The sequence below is a fragment of the Nelumbo lutea genome, chromosome 1 (assembly GCF_056320005.1).
Source record: "Nelumbo lutea isolate HS-2025 chromosome 1, American lotus-T2T, whole genome shotgun sequence".
Classification (NCBI taxonomy): domain Eukaryota; kingdom Viridiplantae; phylum Streptophyta; class Magnoliopsida; order Proteales; family Nelumbonaceae; genus Nelumbo; species Nelumbo lutea.
Genome location: NC_142684.1, coordinates 151,697,910 through 151,720,142, shown reverse-complemented (window position 1 = coordinate 151,720,142; position 22,233 = coordinate 151,697,910). Strand labels below are relative to the sequence as shown.

Below are 22,233 nucleotides of genomic sequence, written 5' to 3'. Positions count from 1 at the left end.
TCCAAACTACTGAATTTGAGAAAAATATAAATACAAATATGTAGAATGTAAACCTATGTATTTTATATTATTTCCAAAACTGGGCCTTAGGCTCTAAAGATTGAAAAGATTGCTGATATAATTATGTCCAATGTAAATACAAAGTTTAAAAACTGTATACAAGGCTTAGAAGAAACCTATGCATATTTCAATATTTTTGTATTTGCAAAACTGAGCTAAAATAGCACAGCTCGCATTAGTTCAGTCTTTCAGAGGGGTTTTCAGGAGTTTACCCTTCGTTCTGTTGCAAGCAAGATCTATATAGCAAATGACTATTTACTTCCTGATGTAATGAAACGAGGTGTCTACTTCTGAGTGGGTTACTGGCCTACTGAGTGTTACGCCTGTGTGGCGTTCTGGTTTCACGCAATCCAGACTCAGGTCACAGGACTCACTGACTGGAGGAGAGTGTTTGTGCCGAATGTTGTTTGCAATAAAACTCTTGTCAATATCTGCGGCCCAAATGCTCAGGCCAGCGGTTCAGATCTGTGACGTAACCACCCATTTGGCCACATCGGACCAAGCGTCTTGCTCTCATTTTCCGGTCCTAAAGCCCAAAGAAAACCAAACCTCAAAGTTCACTGCTCCAGTCTCAACTCTCACTCGGTCTAGGAGAGTAAAAAACACGGAAAAAGGAAAAGAAGGAAAGGTGTTTTAAGCCCATGGCTACGCTGCACCTCACAAGCCCTACTCAGTTGGCTTCATCTTCTTCGATTTCTGTTGGGTTCCTTCAGAAGAAGCTCTTCAACAATGGTTTTCACATTGGATTCTCTCCTAGAGCTCGCCGAAGGAGGTCATGGAGCCCAAGCGATTTTGGCGTCTGCTGCTCTTCTGCATTTGCTGCCATGGATTCGGCCAAGATTAAGGTAGTGGGTGTTGGTGGAGGGGGAAACAATGCTGTTAATCGGATGATTGGAAGCGGATTACAGGTAGGTTTCTCGCATTTTGTGTTGCTTTGGTTCTCTTGTTGGGTTTGAGTAATTCTCTCAATTTTGCATTTTCTTTTTCAAATTTCCCCATTCTTTGTTGTTTTGCTTTTGTTCTTTCCATGTCCATAGAAATGTAAGATACCCGTTCCTGTTGTCCCGTGATTGTGGTGTTGTTTGCTCTCGCGTCTTTTTTTCTAGAATTTAACAAGTTATTTATTTTAATGCCACATGCTTTTGGTACTAGGGTGTTGAATTTTATGCCATAAACACCGATGCTCAGGCATTATTGCAGTCTGCTGCCAAGAATCCACTTCAAATTGGGGAGCTTTTGACTCGTGGACTAGGTCAGTTACTGTCAATTTTTTACCTAAGAAGTTCTCAAATATCTTATTTTTAAGAATATTTTAGACAGTTTATATATTCTGTAAATATTCTGGTAAATCAACAGTATAAAAGCAAGCCTCTTTCTTTCTAGATCTCCATGGTCATTGCTTTGTATTCCCTTGATCTGAAGCGGTTAATAGAGATGCAGGTACTGGTGGGAATCCACTTCTTGGGGAGCAGGCTGCAGAGGAATCAAAAGAGGCCATTGCTAATGCTCTCAAGGGATCAGATCTTGTTTTCATCACAGCAGGAATGGGTGGGGGAACAGGTTCTGGTGCTGCTCCAGTTGTTGCTCAGATATCAAAGGAAGCAGGTTATCTAACTGTTGGTGTAGTTACCTACCCTTTCAGCTTTGAAGGGCGTAAACGATCTCTTCAGGCAAGTGTCAGTTTAGTCTTCTTTTAAATTCATGGTATGTTTATCAACTAATTTATTAAATATGTTACATATTTGTATCCATTTAAGTTTAAGAAAACTTGTATACATACTCAGTCGCACAAATTGGGTGGAAAATAAGGTCAAATATACGTACTTATGCATATGCCAGTATGCTTATTCATGTTGTGCTATTCCATTCAATGGGGCCTTCTTCCTGTAGGCTCTGTTCAAAAGATATTTATTGTGGTTCACTTGATCTCAAGGAATTTGGCAATACCTGATGTATCTGTAGAATGGACTTAGAATCTATAGGCCACTTATTCCTCATTGCGTTTCATATTTGGTCATTCTTTTTTTTAGAGGAAAGATAACAAATTTCATTAAACAAAATAAGGGTACATGAGAATATGTACAAAAGAAAGCTCGCACACAGATTACAAAGGCATAACTCTCTCGGTGTAAAAATTCCCTGTGAGCTCCTGATTTAGCCAAACAATCTGCTACAGGATTTACTCTATGGGGATCCAGAACAGATTTGCATTCAAAGAGTCTAGAAGATCTTGAGCCTCATCTAGATGATGGGCTGCATTTTTTTAGTCTGCATTTCCTATTTGATGCCTTTACTGTGACAACATTTCATGTAGATTACTCCTGTCTATATTTTATGGGGTGTTTGGACTGAACTGAATGAAAGGTATTTTTGACATAAATATAAGGTCAACAAAAAGTTTTAAGCAGCTATAGAAGTCTTATGTTTGACTGGAGTTGTGTCTAAAGAAATTTGATAGCATTAGATTTAATGCATTTTTTCCATATGGAAAGCGAATGAACTCCCAGCCTTAGCCTATTGCACGTAATTACATACTTGTACAATCATTGCATGCTTAAATTTCATATGCAGCATAATAATATGGCTGCCAGAAATGTTGTCCTACACGTGTATGCACATGCATGTGGGTGTTGTCTTTGTATGATAGAAGTTTTCCCCCTTCTTTCTTTTTTGATCAGTTGTATGTTAAAAGGTATTCTAGGTCAGTCTGGTATCTCTTTGCTATGTGGCTAGCAACTCTTGTTTAAGGTAGGTGAAGGACTAATGTGACCATATTTGGTTCCCTATGGAGGAATCTCCTATAGGAAGTTTTGGGTTGTAAAGAATACATGTTTTGATTCAAGTGAAATAGTAATCCCCTTTAGATATTCTTGACCACAAATTATTTAGTTTCATCATTAAGACTCTTTTGCATGGGATTTGGGTAGACATAAATTTATTCTGGAATCCACAGTACTTTAAGTTTTCCATTGTTGCTTTATACCATTTTTTTGAGCTTGGTGTTAAGTAGAACAGAGCATCTTCATTGGGACATTATCATTTTTCTTGTTCTTATGAGAAATTATCAAAACATGTCCCCCTTTTTCTGATGTTTTCGATGATATCCTCTGATTTACATCTAAAAAATATCTAATTTTAACATAATATATATTGAAAATTTAAATTGCATGTTGTGGATGCTTTTATTGGGAAGAAATACAGCCGCAAACAGCAACAGTAATAGGCGCAAGATTCAGTGTTCCAACAGCAGTAATGGGCGCAAGATTCAGTGTTCCTATCTTATCTGTTAGCTAGATTCAGTGTCCCTATCTTATCTCTTAGCTAGATTCAGCGTTCCTATCTTATCTGTAGCTAGATTCAGTATTCTTATCTTATCTGTTTCTATCTTATCTCTTAGCTAAATTCAGTGTTCCTATTAATTAGGCCATAGCATTTAAAAATAAATGTTGTTAGGACGTCTTCCTAAAGAAGGACTCTTATCTTCTTGTAATCTCCTATTTAAAGGAGCAGATGATATTCAATGAAATTATCGAAAATTTCAGTCAAGAAAGAGCAGAGGAGAGTTGGTGATCTCTTTAACAAATCACCATTAAGGTGCTAAAGATAGGTTCCTCGAGAAAATGGAGAAACAAGGGAAAACAAGAGGTTTTCCCCGGTAACCGACCTGTGACGAGATCCTATTCGTGGGCCCTTAACATTTGCATCACTAATTTTTCTTAAAAGTTGCTGATCAAAAAAGAATTCTGAAAGGTGCAGTGGTTGTTTAATTAAACACTCAAGCCCAGGGAGGAGGGGAGATAAGAGTATTATGGAAAAAAGAGTACAAAATCATAAATTCGGTTCAACACTCATTAACTCCTTCCTGTTCATCTTAGGTGGCGTTTGATAACACTTTTCAGATGTCTGAATCTGAAATATCTGCTTTTCAGATGCAATGCTTATTTGGTGTTGCATCTGAAATATGATCTGAAAAGTTTTTTTTCAGATCTGAAATTTTAAAACTCAGGCCCGTCTCTCTCTCTCTCTCTCTCTCTCTCTCGTCTTCCCACCACCACTGCTACAACTCTCAGCAGTGGCGGTTCTCTCTCTCTCTTGCTGCAACTTGCAGCGACGTCTCTCTCTCTCTCTCTCTCTCTCTCTCTCCCTGTCTTCCCGCCACTGTTGCTTTAACTTGCAGCGGCGGTGGTTCTCTCTCTCTAGAGGGTGAGTAATAATAATAATTAATTTTACTTGTTTTATTTATTAATTATTAATTGTTTTTATTAACTAGTAATTTTTAATTATTTCATTAATTTCTAAAAATTATTTAATTTTTATTTGTGTAAATTGTTAATTATTTTAATATTTTTATAGTCATTAATTATTTTTTTAATTTGTTATTTATTATTTGTATTGTTTCTATAATTTTTTGAAGTTGAAAATTATTTTTTATGAGATAATGCGAATTGAACTCAACATTTCCAAATAGTATGTTCTAGGGGTAAAATAGTAAAATCAATGAATTTCAGATAGTAAAGGATTGATCCAACACAAACAAACTTATGGATTCAGAGCTTCTAAAAAGTAGAAAAGCGCCTATGCTTCTTTTCAGATTTCAGACACAATACCTTTTTAACTTTTCAGATTTATCAAACGCCACCTTACTTGGACAGTTTGCACTGGATAATGATTATTATTATTTCTCTCTAATAGTAGAGACAGATGAAATAGAGATTGGAAAGAAAAAAGTTTACTAAATCATAAACTCAGATCAATGCTCATAAAGTCCCTCTTATTCATCTTGCTTTCACTAACTGCATTAGTTAATGACTATGACTATTTTATCACCAACAGTCATTAACTCCCTCTTAGTCACCATAAACTTAAAGGCTTTAAGTGGAGGCATTATGGCTCCATTTTCCGGGCTAATTGGCTTCGGTGATTTTACTACTGCAGAACTTTTTGATGTTCTAGAAGGCTTGAGATTGCCTAAAGCTTTGAACTTCATATTTCTTTTGGTGGAAGGAGACTGTCATATGATACTAAGGTGGCTAAAAATTAACAGCGCTTGTTCCTGGACATACAGACACATTATGTGGGAGATTAAGCACTTGGAAGACAAGCTGAATACAATCTTTTGTTGGATTACCAGATCTGCCAACAATTTGGAAGATGAGTTGGCTAAACAAGGTGTAAATAGAAATTAATTATACTGGGAGGTGATTTTCCAAGCTGGTAATATGTGAATAGAAGGATGGCTAACAGGGGCTAGGCCAATATGAGGGGTGTGAGACACACATATGTCATTCTTTTTGTACATAATTAGTATCCTTTGTTACCAATAAAAAAAGGCTTAAGTTAACAACATTCAACTCTTATATTCACTAAGTGCTTCTATATTTGCATGGCTAAACAAGAAATTGATGGATCCATGATGTCTCTCTCGTTCTTCTCCCTTTGATATATTTTTATCTCGGTTGTTAACGGTGGTGCAACTTGGGTCAGGTCGGGTTGGGAATTTGTTAAATGTTCAATGGGACTGAAACCTAACTTGAGCCCAATGTTAATCTCGACTATCCAACCATTTTTATCCATGCACAGGGTTACTAAAATCAGATCCTAACCTTCTGCCACTTTCATTTTGTGTGAGTTAATTAACAGAATTTAGAGAATCAAGTCACTTATCAAAAAAAATAGAGAATCAAGCCTTTTGCTTGAACGATCTCACTCATCTTCATTTATCATTTTTTTTGCCTGAGAGATGTCCTTGTTTGTCCAATTGATTGGGTGCATCTTTTGCAGTTATAATACTGAGAATTGGACAGTTCAATATTGCAGTAGTATTCGTTTAATCTAGTTTCTTTCAATGTGCTAACAATGTCTTTTATTTGCACTTAACTCAGGCACTGGAGGCTATTGAGAAATTACAAAGAAATGTCGATACTCTTATAGTGATCCCAAATGACCGTTTGTTGGATATTGCTGATGAACAGACACCTCTCCAGGATGCTTTTCTTCTAGCAGATGATGTTTTGCGCCAAGGAGTCCAAGGAATTTCCGACATCATCACTGTGAGTGGTTTATGAAAACCATGTCATCTTATGAAGACTTCCTTGTGTACATTCTGTAAGTTGGAATCTTACTTCCTTATTCTGCAGATACCTGGACTGGTAAATGTGGATTTTGCAGATGTGAAGGCAGTCATGAAAGACTCTGGAACTGCAATGCTTGGAGTAGGCGTTTCCTCCAGCAAGAACCGTGCAGAAGAAGCAGCTGAGCAAGCAACTTTGGCTCCTCTAATTGGATCATCAATCCAATCTGCTACTGGAGTTGTGTATAATATTACTGGAGGGAAGGACATAACCTTGCAGGAAGTAAATAGAGTGTCTCAGGTGCTCAGCAAACATATGCTCTTGTTTTCCTCTTATATCTTCTTTCACTCATATTGGTTTGATTGAGAATTTTAGCTATTTTTTCCCATTAAATACATTCCACCAATGTGAGCTTGTCTTACACTGCTGGTCCCAAGCCCAGATAAAGGAGGGTTACATCATGTTGGCAGCAAGAACTAAACTAGTGAAACTCTCATGACACGGATCCTGATCGAAAGTTTGAAACAGAATTCATGGTGATGATGATGATGATGATGATGTGTAGTGTTTTACAAAATAACACGAAATTGCACATAACCCATTTATTTGCAAAACATTCCCAATTTGGTTTTTTTCTGTTTTTTTTTTTTTTTTGTGTGTGATTTAAGGAATTAAGGCCCATGACACTCCTTGCCATCAACACTAGCATTTTCTTATCAGAAAGTCATTACTGTTCGGTTAGTTGCCTGCAGTGGAAAGGAGAAGAAAAAAAAAGATTAGCGTTTGTAGAAATTTAAATACATAGATTTTTGGAAAGTGTGAATCCAGTTGTTGTGAAAACAATGCCATCTTATAAAGACTATTATTCCTTGTGTACATTGTGTAAGTTGGAATCTCTCTTATTCTGCAGATACCTGGACTGGTAAATGTGGATTTTGTCTCTACGTTGAGTAGTTTTTTAGGATTTGTCTCTACGTTGGTTTTCTAATATTCTGTTCATTCCTTTTGTGCAAATTCATCTCAATTGGAATGGGATTTGCAGGTTGTTACTAGCTTGGCCGATCCTTCTGCTAACATAATATTTGGGGCTGTTGTTGATGATCGTTACAATGGTGAGATTCATGTGACAATTATTGCAACGGGATTCTCACAGTCATTTCAGAAAAAACTGTTGACAGACCCAAAGGCAGCTAAGTTGGTAGAGAAAGCAGCATCAAGCCAAGAAAGTAAAGGACTTCCTCTCCCTCTCAAGATGCCTGCATCATCATCAACAGTTGCATCACGCCCTCCACGAAAGCTATTCTTTTAAGCTTCGCCATCTTTTCTATTTTTTTAAGTATAGGAATTTTCTACGTGGCTGTTTGGGTGGGATGGATTAGGTAGGTGTCCTTTGTTTCATATAATGTTTAGGACTTAAGAGAGAATGTCAAATTGTCAATACAGGGCTGATGAGGACAATGGGTTGAATTCATTCTGAGTTTTACTTCCATGCCATGTCAACAGAACCCATTTGCTAACATCTGTTTTTTCACTTCAAAAACTTGTTATTATAAGTTTCTGTTTTTTGGGGAGCTGAGAAATATAGAGTTTGAAAAAGTTAAAATGCTGATGTGGTGTTGATCATCGTTTAAATCAAGCAAAACTGATGTATTAGAAATATCAGGTGGGTCTATTCCGATTGAAATTTCAGAGATTCAGCGTCTTATTTGTCTAATACCGTCAGTGAGCACGACCGCTTTTGTAGAGTCTTCCAGCCCGATTTGATTTGGGGATGGCAACGGACTGGGCTCGGGGAGGGACCCTCCCCAAACCTCCCAATTTGTACCCTGTCAAACAAAACCTCTAATTGGTTAGATTTTCAAAATATAAACCCTCTCCAAGGTTCAAAAAATCAACACGTATCAGTTGATACGTATCGTATCCGGAGCACCCCGGTATGCTCCTACAGAAGGTGTATTGGGGTTCTGACTGGTTCAAGGGGGTAGAGCAACCTTAAACAGTCCCTTTGAACTGATTTTGAAAAAAAATAAAAAAAAAGTACTGATGCTGCCTGATATGCCCCTGTCAGCATATTGGGCATATCGATATTTAGAACCTTGACCTTCTTCGCATAAGTTAGTTTCAAAAGTCACATCTAATTTTTTATCATATATAAACAATACATAGGTAAAATAACATAAATAAACATCAAAATTTTCAATTATTTGATTGAAACATGTAAAAATAAATGTATACATTATGCATGAAGAGTGAGGATTATTGGGTAGGGATGCAAATGGATCATATCAGATTCGAATTGGGGTATATCCGAATCTGATCCGACAATATATGCTAGATTTAATCTGATCTGAAGATTCAATTGAATCTCACAGATGATTCAAATCTGAATTTGTTAAGGAAGTCAGATATTCGAATATGATCCAATCCAATTTAATTTATGAAATTTTAAAACTTTAATAAATTATTAAAAGAAAAATATAATAATTTATATAAAGAAAAACAAAAAAAATATAAGTATTTTTCAATTTCAAAAAAATGCAATACAAGTGAACACTCACATATAGGTTGGACTGGACTGGATAGGGGTGATCTGAATTTGATCCTATTTTATCCAATTTGAAAATCCAATACCTGTTATCTAATTTGACAAAAACAGGATCAGAACTGATCATGATCCAATTCATTTGCACCCCTATTATTGGGTGAGGAAGGTTTAGGGATTCCAGCTTAAAATATATCCTTTGTTATATTGTTAATTTAATTATAACTATAGAAATTTTAGTAGGGAAAATTGGATCCAGCCTAGTATACTAGTACCGTTGTAAAATCCCAAAACCTATCCCCACTTCAAAATCCATTTTTCAAAAGGAAAAAGAAAAAGTTGCCCTTGTCAAGACGAGTATGGGTGGATAGCCACCGGGTAAGGTGGAAATTGCCATACTCAACACTTTATATACTTGTCTCATTGTTTATGACAATTATGATAGGAACTTTTGCGTCATCCCCACCCAATAAGACATTAAGACCAATTAGTAATGGAGTCGATTTTGGGTCTATTAGAGTTGGGGTCTCATCCCAACATGCTTTCAAAATGATATATGCCTGCACATCTCACTAAAAGTTTGAGATCCACCATGTATGAGATGTGCAAATACAGAAATAAGGGTGGACAGGATTAAGCTTTTTATAAGTCATATGAACTCGCCTTGTAAAAAGCTCAGCTCAACTTGATCCAAATTGAGTTTCAAGCTCAAGTCTAATGAAACTCAATTCATGAAGCTTATAAGCTTAATCAAACTTGTATTATATATAATATTTTTAATTTTTATATGTATAATAAGAAATAATTATATATATAATTTTTATTTTTTATATAAAGCTTGGCTCACTATCAAGCTCAAACCTTATGTTTTTCTATTGAGCCAACTAATATTCAGCTTGGCTCAGCTCATATCCAGTCCTGATTAGGTAGGCACACTGAATCAGGACTGGATCCGGACTAGATCCGGATTCCTCATATCCACTCTTAGATTTTTTTTTAAGAGATCCTATTCAACCTATTTGTTTGCAGTTTTTTTCTTTTTTCTTTTTCGAAAGCATGCTAACCCCATTTTGTGTAGCCTCTTCTTATTTATTCAAAAGAAAAAGGTACAAGATAAAACATACCTTGATTTTTCATAAATTGATTTAAATGTACATACCCTTAGTTTTTCAAAAAGACTTAAATATACTTTGTGAGCTGACCCACTGTCCTTCATCAATGAAACATCACATGTTGACTCATTTAAAATTCTTGAAATCCTACTTTCCCCAAACACTTTTGGGCAAGAAGAAGAAGAAGAACATGGGGAGGAGAGAAGAGATAAAAGGAAATTGAATACTAATGAAAAAAAAAACGAGAAAGAGATTGAAAAGCCAATTTGTTCCATTTGATATTCTATATTTGATCGGTTGAAAGAAAGTGGAGATTGTTTCAACTTCCAAGTTATGATCCTTCTGTGCTAGATATTAACACTAGCGCATTCTCTCTCTCTCTCTCTCTCTCTCTCTCCAATGTTGGCCCAAACCTTCCTATGTCATGTCAGGCTTGGGTTTTGAGACTCACACATCAGCACAATATGGCACGAAAAAGTGCGTCATGTATATATCAAAAATCATATTGAATAAAATTATATATATTTTTTATTTCATTTTATTATTTCATATGTAAACAATTGCATACATTAAAATTCATATGAAATAAAATATTAAGATTTTTTAATTTCTTGTTTATTTATTTATTTTAATTTTTTATTATTTTTCCAATTTTGCACAAGTCCACTTGGATTGGGGCTAAGGACCATGTCAGGCTTCCATTTTGGAGATCACATCTCCGCCCCAAAATGCCCTATAGCACATCCCCTGTCGTGTATTAGGAACATCTCTCGACGATAGTACTAGTCCTGATGATGACATCATCAGGAGATGTTCCCAATACGCGGTGATGATGTGCTGTGGGGCGTTGTGGGGCGGAGATGTGAACTCTCCCTTTTGAGAGATTCCAGGCAAGTAAGCATGGCCCGCCAAGGCTCACATTCCAACGTGCCACAACCTAGATCACATCTCCACCCCACAAGGAACTATGCCACAGGACATCCCTGTCATGTATTGGGAACATCTCCCGATGATAGTACCAGTCCCTATAATGTTATCATCAGGGGATGTTCTCAATACACGACGGAGATGTGCTGTGGGGCATTGTGGGGCGGAGATATGAATTCACCACAACCCATGTTCCCAATGCATGGTTTGGATGGGCTGTGGGGCGTTCATGGGGCACTCTGTGTGGGGTGCCAATGTATAGACCACCCACCTCATAAAATATTTTAAAATTTTGAAAGAAAGAAGTATAAAAAGAGTCACAAGATATTATATATATTTGAAAGAAATTAGGCTACGTTTAGGCTATGTTTGGTTTGAAGGAAAAAGTAGGAAAATGAAGAGAAAAATAAAAAAAAATTATAGAAGATTTATAAACGTTTTCCTACCATTACCTACATTTCCCTATATTTTTCTTCAAACCAAACACAGCGCAAGATAACAATTTTGAGACCATATCTGCTCCTTACCTAAGGCGCCTCACACGCGCCTCACAAATACATCCTACCATGCATAGGGAACATCTCCCGTAATTATAAATTATTATTCACGGAAAATGTTCCCAATGCACGGTGGATGTGCATGTGAGGCGCCCGAGTGCGAGGAGCAGATCCGTCTCAATAAATTTTACCAAAAACTAGGTGGGTCCATGCCGGCAAGATTCACGTGCTACGTGTCTCAAGATCCTCTTTCAAATCTTTTGGCGTAAACCGTGCAGGCATTGCCGTTATTGGCCCTAAAATTTAGGCATTTAATTCCTCTATACCTTCTCCCTGTTCCCACATAATCAACACAATTATCTATTATTCCAACTGCTAATTACCAATAAAATTCTAACTGCTCTCACCAGTGGCGCAGCGTGGCTCAACGCACAAATCCCGCCGCTGCCTGGTGGCGTGGCGCTGGCGCTGGGCGCGTGGGATAGATAGACGAATCTCTATCAGTATCTAGTGCGCTCCCCACCGTCACCTTCACGAACGTGTCGCCGGCGTAGCACACTTGGAAGTTGGAACCAACCGATCATCTTTCCTCAACAAAATGGAAGCAAAGCCCCGTAGTCTGTAGTCAATCACGAAATCCTATCTCGAGCCTGCCAGCGTTAATGGCGGGAACAGCAGGTGATTGCGCTGTTTACCCTCGAGATAGGGTGAGAGCTTCCACAGTGTTTTCTCTGTTCTCTCCAACATCACGACCGTAAAGTGAAGAGATCGAGCGGCCCATGCATACTCCGCTTAAGGCTTAAACACCTCATCCGTATCAGTCTTGTCAGCCATCTAATCGACCATTCTATGTCTCTTCTCTCTCTGAGTCATGGTACGTATTACGTCCCTTCACACGGTCTTCTCTGTTTCTAGGGTTTACATCCTCACCGCAGTCACAGTGATCGTTTTTTCCTATATTTTCAGTAAGCGTCAGTGTGATTTTCATGTTCCCTTTTCTGTGTTTGCCATTTTTGGTCGCGTTAGGGTTTCATGATGCATACGAATATAGAGGTTTTGCTTCGATGCTGCAACTAACGTTTGACGTTAGTCGTTAGCGATTTGTATAATGATATTAGAACCACGTTAGGTTTAGGGTTGATGAAATCTCTCTCTCTGGTAGGAGGGTTGATGATCTCTGTCTTTTCAACACGAAGCTAAGAAAGCATTTTGGGAGATGAAAGGATTTTCAGTGCTGTCTGCTGTGTTTGTATTGATTTTGGGGGATTTGTTCACGTCATGAAAAGAAGATGGATCAAGTCATATTTTTCCACAGCTTTCTTGAACTTAGCATGGGCGAAGTCATCATTTGCATGAGAAAAGCTTGCACTAGGCTCAAGAAAGCTGTGGGAAAACATGGGTTGATGCAAAAACAATAACTGTTGGGATTCAATCTCTCTCTCTCTCACTCTCTCTCTAAATGGTAAGATGATTCTATATCCCCTCAAACGTAATTAAATTTTACTCTATGGCTTGAGATGGTGGCTTCTTGTTTAGTAAGAAAATAAATTATGCTTCCCTTTTTAGTGCATATGACTGACGTTTTATTGGCTTTCAAGCGTGAATGGATCATGACTGGTATTTATTTGATTTTCCCAACTAAAGCTCCAACAGCCATGGAAGTCGTTGCTTATGTAACTAGTTGAGCAAATTAAGTTTTTCAGTTCTGATTTGCAGAAGACTTCATGTACATTAATATTGTTGGTGCAGGTGAAGAAATGATAAAATAAAATTAAGTATGGAGATCCGATAAACAACTTTGCCTTGTAACCGAGGGATTCACTTCCGCACATAGCAGGTAGGGAGCTTAGTGATTGGATCCTCCCAAATTGAGTGACCCTCCTGCACGGCTGCACCAAATCCACAATCTGTAGGTCGGGTGCTGATCCTTTATGAAATGTCGCTTTGGAAAAGTTGATTGGACCCTCTTAAAGTCTTAATCTAGGCACTGTACCAATCCAAGTTTTCCTTCTCAATGATCTTGGTTTCCGAGGTCGCTAACGGATGGAAACCCATCTCCTTCTCTCTCTCCAAACACCCTGTATGTATGATGAAGCTTTTTTAAGGTGAAGGTAAAGAAAAAAAAGTGAAGGATGGAAACTGGAAAGAATAGTGAGGCCGAATCCTCGAACAGCATGCAAATGAATCTCGAGATCATTGCAGACCTCCGGAATCAGGCTGAATCAAAATGAATATTGATGGAGGTTTCCTAAAGGAAAATGGCTCTTTCTTTGAAGTAGTAATTCGTAACTGTTCTGATAGTAATTTCGTTACTTTGAAATTAAATGTAGCAGGTGTTCAGCTAGTTCAACTTTCCAAGCGGAGGCAGTTGCTGCTTTTGAAGGTCTTTCTTTTGTGAAACTGTTAGGTTTTAGAAGAGTTATTAGAATCGAATCGCCTTGAGCTGGTTTTAGGCCTTTCAAGGAAATAAAATGAGTGGCCCAAGGATTTTAACTTTTCCTTATAAGAGATATCCTTCATCTCAGTCAAGAGTTAGAGGTGAAGTTTTCCTTAGTTTTACGTTCGGGCAATGGAGCTGCTCATTTGACTGCTGTGTATAGCTCCTCTAGGCTCTAGCTGTGAAGAATTATTCTCAACTCCGGCCCCCTGCTTCATTGTTAAATCAATTGCTTGATGTCTGGGTAGGTTTTAAGTGCTGCTTTTGCTTCGTGGTTGTTGGTTTCTGTTGTGTTGCAGGTTGCTTTTCTTAGAAACTGCCTAATAACGTAGGTTATTTAGAAAATGTTTCAAGTTTTTCTTTTCCTTTTTTTTTTCTTGGTGCAAAACTAAAGTGTTTCCAGTTAATATACATATATTAGCTCGTGTTAGATGCAAAGAGACAAATTTATAGAGTTAATTCAATATACCATTTCCATATGTTTTGCATCTGTCATCTCAGTGTGTAATACTGATATACAATGTCATTTGCACTTGTGTATTCATTGTTTGCTAAACAAAATTAATTATTGCCTTGTTTTTCTCTGGTTTCTTCTGAATATACAAGACCGAAGGAAGCACTCTTTTCTGGGTTTGACAAAGTGACATTGTGTATGGGCAACTCAGAACAGTTGGTGGTCTCTCCAAGGAATTCCAAACCCCCAACCCCACCTAGGCACCTATAACAATGCTCTCTCCAAGAAAACTTTAAGCTGTTTTTTTATATTCCCGGGGAGCAAAAAAGTAGTTTCCTTCTATTCCCAGTAACAGAAAAAAGTAATATGGAATATTCCAAACGCCCAACTGATTGATTGATTGGAATTAGGATGGTTATTTTACATCTATCTCTCACACACAAATTGGCATTGATGACATTTGTAACAGATGTGGTGAGATGGAGGATGTAAAGTTGTAAACCACATCTTCAAAATTTGTGTTTATGCAAACACAAGTTTGGTTTGGTTGACATTAATCTCGGTTTTAGAAGGGCCGAAAGATGAAGATAATTAATAACCTAGTGATAGGTGGAATAGGATCTATCCTAAAAATGGTAATCTTGGCGGCGAGGTGATGGAGAAAATGCCTTTTTATCTCCTGGTACCTTTGAATAATAGAAATATGAAAGTTTTGAGAAATCAATTTACCAAAATAACTCTAAGGCTTAATTTAGAAAGAGTACAGTGCAAATGCATAGAAGAAAATACAGAATACAAGGTTTTGTGGCAGCTATTGCAAGAAGAGTAATGGGGAAGTTATTGACGTGAGCCGCTTGAATTTTAAGGATTTTCCTATTATTATTGAGAGAGACTCAGATATGGGTGATTTATTGTCTTAGGAAGCAGTGGATCCTCTTTGGAGAATGAAGAGCATCATTGCTTGTTGCCTTGACTTCAAGGACAGGTTTTTAAAACTGAATCGGACAATTAACCCGTCAGATGTCTGTTTATTGGGTCAAACAATTTGACTATTCTAATGGAACGAACGGTTTATTCTGACAAAAAAAATAAAAATTAAAAAATTAAAAAAATATATAAACCACAAATGTTGGATGATTCGAACATTCCGATCGCCTGAGTTAGTGGTTTGTTGACCAAACCAACGGTTTTTGGTCAAACAATAGCACGTCCCCAAAAATCACTCTTACAAATATAAAATATAATATAAAGAATTCGACAAGTATTGTTGAGACAAAGAAGAAGAAGAAAAGGATTCTTTGAGAATTTTGTGGGCGACCCAATCTACTGCCTGATTTGCCTCTTGGTACATGTGCTTATAGACTAAACCATAGACAAAGAGGTCCTTCCATTGTTTTCTTGTTCCACCATTGACCCAGATGGTCGGACCGTTCAACATGGAATTGTCTAGGCAACTAGTTCTGTTTGACACCAATCTCAATCCTTGTCCAAAAACCATTAAATCGGTCAACAATACATTGACCCGGGCGGTCGAACTGTCGATCCACACACCTACACGTGTTTAGACATGAAAGATTATTTAATTGCTTGCTAAAAACACACACATACAGAGAGAGAGAGAGAGAGAGAGAGGGAGGAGTTAATATGCAATCGAATTGATCATGCATCATGTACCTAAGCAAATACAGCTTTGAGCTGCGATGTCCAGTCACCTAATGTGTGAATATGAATGCTCAAATAATCATCTCCGGGGGCTGTGTAATAGAGAAAGGATGCCTGAAGAAAGAACATAGCAGAAACAAAGCATGATCATCAATAACTTCAACCAGCTGCAGAATTTTTATATGGTAGAAGCCAAACAGAATTTTGCTCAATTATGTGTGTACCATTGCAAAGAAGAAACAATGGAACAGTTGACAAAGATATATTGCCCACTTCTGTACTCAAATCCTTGGGGTTTAGACATATGGAGTGCTAACACATATCCTGGATTGTCGACAACCTGAGGAATTGAAAATGAACAGAAGTATGCACAAGGAATTAATGAATCTCCATTGTAATATCTTGCAATTGATAATATAATATTGGGTTTTATGAGATTTGATCTTACCTTCAAAATCTTCACTGTCTTATAGCCAAACCTGAAGGCGCGAATCAAGCGCTCGCATCAAACAGGTGGTGGGAGTACTAGAAGGCATTGAAACCAATAAGCTTATTAAGGGGTTTTGGAAGCCTGAGTCTGTTCCTTCTGAACCAAGGCTGGGTTAATATGTACGCAATGTGTTAGACAGTGTATGCCTTTAGCTCCATTCAGAATGATGTACCTTATGACATTTAATGTAAATGAATAAAGTTCATTTTTGATTCATGTTATTGTGGTGTGTTTCTATGTAATACCCTTAAACTAGACACATATGAGACTCGTGTTAGTTTAGAATCTTCATAGTTGTTGGATAAAATCTAGGAAGATTTATCCTGCCAAGGCTGACACTGATGTGCTGCCAAGTTGGTTGGGGTGGCTTGTCTCAGTTGCTAGGGTGAGACTTGAGGTATATGCAGTGTGGGTTTTCTTGGAACCCTGAACCGGACCAGAATTTCAGTATTGCCTTGACCTTGGAGATTGATGGGCAAAACTAGAATGTTACACCTGACCCCTAGACTCGATTATGATACTTCACTAGGTGTCGGATTGGGCTGTCTTTGATATGTCAATCAGTGAGATCCTTAGAGGGGGTCAAAACCTGGGTATGTTGGGACAGTCTGAGAATTCATCTGAGTGGGTGATCATAGTGACAGGATCAGCCCCTTTGTTGGACAAAGGTAATGATCGGGGATGCACTCTCTCTGATGGAAACCAAACTTGCCCAGCCGATTTCAATCGTTGAAATTTGTTTTGCAACATATATTTATATAAAGATATACATATATATTACGATTTCAAAATGTTTACAAAAAGGTTTTAATTCCCGGGATCCATGTGAGTAGAGAGTGCAGCATTGTTCCTTTCAACCGAGGGCGAGGTCCTCTCTTGTCGGGCAGTGTTTGATCATTATGGGCTAAGAGGTTAAGTGTAAGACCATTGAGGGTAATACTTGATGGGCTAATCTTGCACCTGCCCATAGTCCTTGGGTTTTTATAAGGTGGCTTGACCCAGTGACCACTTAGTGTAAGTGTTGGGCCCATTAAGAGCCCATGGTGATGGGCTCAGGGGTTCACTATGTCCTACAGTGAATTTGGCCAGGCCTTGTAACAGAGGCTGGGCTAAACCCATGTGACTGATGTGTAGATCAATGTTTAGGTCCCACGCCATACAAGGAAATCCAACTGGGCAGCAGTTTGGAAGGTTAGTGAGTCGAACTAGTTTGATTTGATTAATTAAAGAGGGGCGGTTCTAGGATTTAGATCAGTAGATAAGTTATAGAGTTATCCCTATCCACTCAGAGAGTCCAAATCCAAATAATGATTTGGATTAGGAAACTCCTAATAAGATTAGGAGGATTGATCTTAATCTATAGATAAGATAAGGCTTTATCCTTATCTCTTAAAGAGAGTCGAGATTCAAATAATGATTTGAATTAGGAAACTCCTAATAAGATTAAGAGCTGCTCCCTTTAAGGCTATAAAAGGATGAGGAGGGCGAGCCTCCATACACTCAATCTGATATCAAATACAAGAGAGAAAGAAAGCTATAGTAAGACTGCACCATCTTCTGCTCTTGCCTTCTCCTCCTACTACCACCATTGCTAGTTCGTTCTCCATCGATAAGAGCGATCAAGAAGTGTTCTTGATATCAGTTTTTGGAGAAAAATTGATCTGAAGTCGTACTCACATACCCTCCATCGAATTCTTGCTGAAGGATTCGGTTCTTGTGAAGAACCATCTATTGATTCTACTCCACTCTACACTGTGACATTTTCAGTGGGAGCAGTTTTTGGAGATATTCTTGGGCATGAATACCTTCATTGGGAGTTATTATTTCTCTCATACCTTTTGATTTCATATCTAGTTCGGTTCTTGGTTCAAGATTGACTCTTAAAAATGCAATTTTTCTAAAACAGAGAATATGATTCCCACATGAAGAGAGATAAATTTTTGAAATTTTACCGTACCTTCCTGATATGATTTAGCTATCCATATGATGAATCTCTCATCCCTTAATAATGATCATTAGCACCAACAACGTAACCCCAAAATCACCAAAATCACTACAGCATCCAACTGTTTCCGGCCTCCATATTATCTCCACGACGAAACTTCTATGAATCAAGAGATGTAGTCAACGTCATCATGGTTCACTTGTGGTCAAAGTAATGTCCCACCGCTCGTCAAATCATCAATCCATTCGACAATGAAATGATGTTCTTTGAGCACGTCCATACGTAATAAACCATCCAGCCTGTTTTCGGTTTTCCAAACCACTGCAACTGGTTGCTGAATACAGTAACGGGTGGTGCAAACTGTAATCCTGGTTCACATTTATATCGCACTCTTCTTCTCCTTCTTCAAACCTAAAAAAAGATTACAGAGATTCCAACAATGCAAATGTCCTCCTTACACACACATCATCATCACTGTGAGATTTACCAAAATCTCAGCTTCTGTACACATCATGATCCCTTCCATCTCTACTTTGTCTCTTCCATTCGCACTTGACAGAGAAAAGCCAAAAATTAAAACTACCGAAATGCCCCCAGTTTCCTCGTTTAACTACCAAGTTCACCAATGAACAGAATGATGAAAAAAACGCCGGTACTGGATGAACTTCTATGTGAAGAGGCCAACGCAGATGGAAACCCAGAGCGCTAGGACCCAAACTCGCTTCCAGTTGTCCTCTAGGAAGTTGGCCGCCTTCCGGTAGTATCGCTTGATGGGGTTGGGCTCTTTGGTCAGAACCAGCTTCTGGCTCAGTAATTGGCTGAGGTTGCGATTCTGGGTCATCCCCATATTCGTCAATTGGCTGGGTGCTTGCAGCAGCAGCATCTCCAAATTGTAGACCTGTTAGACAGTCCTATACAAACATCGTTAACACAATCCAGAAGCTATGAACAGACTGTACAGATTTATGTAGATTTTAGATCTACTTTCTTGCTCGAAGAAACCATTAACCAACTTTCTTGCTTGAAGAAGAAGCCATGAAAGTCCCGGTTTTCAGAGGAAGTGATTAGAAAGAGAGAGTGGGAAGATTGACAGAAAAGTTGGGAGGGAAAGAAAAGTGTGTCGAAGTGGTCAGAGAAAGGAGAGTGAATATTGACACTTATTTATCATGAGCCAGTGGAGAGATATATAATATTAACACTTGTTTCCCATATATATATATATATATATATATATATATATATTTATTAAAATTATTTAAAGCAAATTCATACGATGGACAATGTCATGCGTGTGTGATAAAAGATTTTATTTACTCAAACGATAGAGTGCCACGAATACACCAATCGTATATATTATTCATAATAGCATTTGGCAGACTGTTATCGAACTGTTACATGCAGGCAACATGGTATGACCTGGTTTGTCAGTCATTTTGCTTTTACCCTCTACAAATATTTATATTTTTTGAACAAATATGTAACTATATATAGGACAACTAATAGGTTGACCAAAACATAGATAAGCTTTATTAGATGTTTTAACCATCGAAAAATGGATCTCTTTCGAGACTTAACATCCCATATTTTAATTCAAAAGTTTTGAAAATTGAATGGATCAAAAAATTGGTTAACTGAACTATTCAGTTCGGTTTTAGTTTGGTGTTTTTAAAAAATCAAAGGTACCAATTTGGTTTTGATTAATCAATTTAAAAAATTGATGATTAATTGAACCAAACGGTATACATATTTTTTTATATATTTATGTATATTATATATTATAAATTAATAAACACATGTTATATATATTTATTATTTAAAATATAATATTTTATAGAGTAAAAAAAATAAAAATACTGACAAACTGAACCATCAGTTAGCTAAACCGGTCAACCGATTGATTTCAATTTGGTTCTGGTTATCTGTTTTCCAAAAACCAGTACTATCGGTTCATTTTACAAAAAAAAATCCACCCAAACCGTGAGCACCCCTACGTCAGTCTAATTGAACTAGGATTTCCTAGTTATGACTCCGGGTTTTATTTTAGACCCAAAACCGTCTGATCGGGATTCGGATCGGATAGTTCGACTATTTGACCTAAGAATTAAACAGTGGTCAAAACGGTTTCGGTCCAATATCAGTTCAGTTTTCAAAACCATGTTTTAATCAATAAATTTTGTCTAATTAGATTGATTTTTAGCCTCAAAACCTTAAAATTGGAGTCTATAAATTGAATAGCTTTTTCTTTAGGGTTAATGAAAACATTAAATAGTTGAGCTTGTTACACAGCCTTGCCCTTGCCCATCACGACTCAGACTTTTGACTTGGAGTTATTCGGGATTAGGTAAAGGAGCTGAAGGCTGAAGCTTTACTTCCCTATGTTGTGACTGCTAGCCTGGCCTCTATTGAGTTCTAGCTGAAAAGTTTCGTCCAAAAAATATTTAATTCAACCAAGCTTTTTAGTTTTACTGAAATTTCTTATTTTATTTTGGTGATCCAAACTGAAAGTCTAATAAATTATTTAGAAAAAACTTTTATCAACGTAAAATGGATTAACAAGAACTAATTGAACCATAAGAAAACAGAGTTTGCGCTGTCAATAGGTTGGAAACATTTCCAATTTAAAAAATATTTAGCCTTTCGGATAGACTGCAAATACAAATATATACATTGCAAATACATTGTTTTAGAAATATAATATACAAGGTTTCGTATTGTACATATTTTGTATTTGCACTTTTTCCAAACTGTGCCTTATGAAAAGCACAAATATAAATATGTTTTCTTTTCACAAAGTCTTACTTCTGGAATTTTAAACCTTGTATTTGTATGGTATATATTTGTATTTGTAATTTTTCCAAATTGGATGAGTGTAAATACAAATATAATCAATGCAAAACCTTATATTAGACATTTATAAGCTTTGTAATTGCACTCTTCCCAAACAGAGCCTTCTAAGTTCATTTCATAGAGAAACAAATGTAGTCTCATGAAAAGAGTTGAGATCAGCCCCCCACAAGGGGGTGCCTTACAACGTCCCACAGTACATCCCCGCCGTATATTAAGAACATCTCCCAATAAGTACCCAAAGTGGAGACTGGTGAGGTAGCATTGGGAGATGTTCCCAATACACAGCGGGGATGAACTGTGGGACTTTATAGGATGCCCCCCTGTGGGGAGTGCTGATTTGAACTCTCATGAAAAATCATACAAGTCATTCACACACAATCATTGTAGAACCCTGAACATATAAACTTCAACTTGTTAGAATTTAAGAGACGAAGCTTCTCAAGAATTTTAAAGCAAATTCATGACTTAATTTGAGCGGAGGGTTTTCTGTGTTCATTGAGAACTAAGGGCCTGTTTGAAAGGGTTGAAGCTTTGATTGAATTGCCTTCATCGAGCTGCTTTAGAGAAGTCAGTAATAGACCCCATCTGCTAGGGCTTTTTCCATTGATTGAGCTATGTTGCCTGAGTCACTTTGGAGAAGCTACCAAATTTTCAATTCAGGTAAGGCTTCTTTTTGGCTTTCTGGCTTTTTACCAAACATTATGGGTTTTCTCAGCTCATGTAATGCCAGAAGCCAATGTGTAAAAGCCCTCCCAAACGAGCATAAAGTTTAATTGGAAAGTCAAATTTTTAGCATAGTTATTTTGGACTTTCCGGATTTTTAACCAAATTTATTTTATCCTATTTAGGTGGAAACCAACTTGTAATGCTAAAAGCCACTATGTGAAAGCCCTCACAAACAGCACTAGAGCTGAAGCTTTGATTAAGCTGCTTTGAAGAAGCTGTCAATGACAGTGCTTTCCTGATGTTTCAGCGAACATAGCTTATGGCCTGTCTGTATGTGGTCCATCTTGTAAAGCCAGAAGCCGGTTCATGAAAGCCCTCAAGTTTGGAAAGCCCATCATTTGGAAGGAGTTTCACGAAGCGGCTTCTGGCTCTGCAAGATAGACCCACCCAAACAGCCTATAAGCCATTTTTTGGTGAAAACCCCGGAAGCTCAAAAAATGACTGCTGAACAATTATAGGGCGA

The 22,233-nt window shown here is 37.5% G+C and overlaps 1 protein-coding gene across 1 annotated transcript; it reads left to right on the top strand.

The window, feature by feature from the left end:
• The first annotated feature begins 329 nt into the window (after positions 1-329).
• FTSZ1-1 (homolog of bacterial cytokinesis Z-ring protein FTSZ 1-1) lies at positions 330-7,671 on the top strand. The gene is made up of 6 exons (XM_088954125.1): positions 330-968; positions 1,213-1,312; positions 1,501-1,730; positions 5,943-6,110; positions 6,198-6,431; positions 7,174-7,671. Exons 1-6 carry the CDS (start codon positions 702-704, stop codon positions 7,438-7,440), a joined length of 1,266 nt encoding a protein of 421 aa, XP_088810251.1. The 5' UTR covers positions 330-701; the 3' UTR covers positions 7,441-7,671.
• The last annotated feature ends 14,562 nt before the right edge of the window (positions 7,672-22,233 follow it).

Excerpts from the sequence above, each read along its gene's own strand:
- FTSZ1-1 (XM_088954125.1), top strand. The coding sequence starts at position 702 with ATGGCTACGCTGCACCTCACAAGCCCTACTCAGTTGGCTTCATCTTCT. Across the intron at positions 1,731-5,942 it reads GGCGTAAACGATCTCTTCAG|GCACTGGAGGCTATTGAGAA; the intron begins GCAAGTGTCAGT and ends CACTTAACTCAG. Across the intron at positions 6,432-7,173 it reads AAGTAAATAGAGTGTCTCAG|GTTGTTACTAGCTTGGCCGA; the intron begins GTGCTCAGCAAA and ends TGGGATTTGCAG.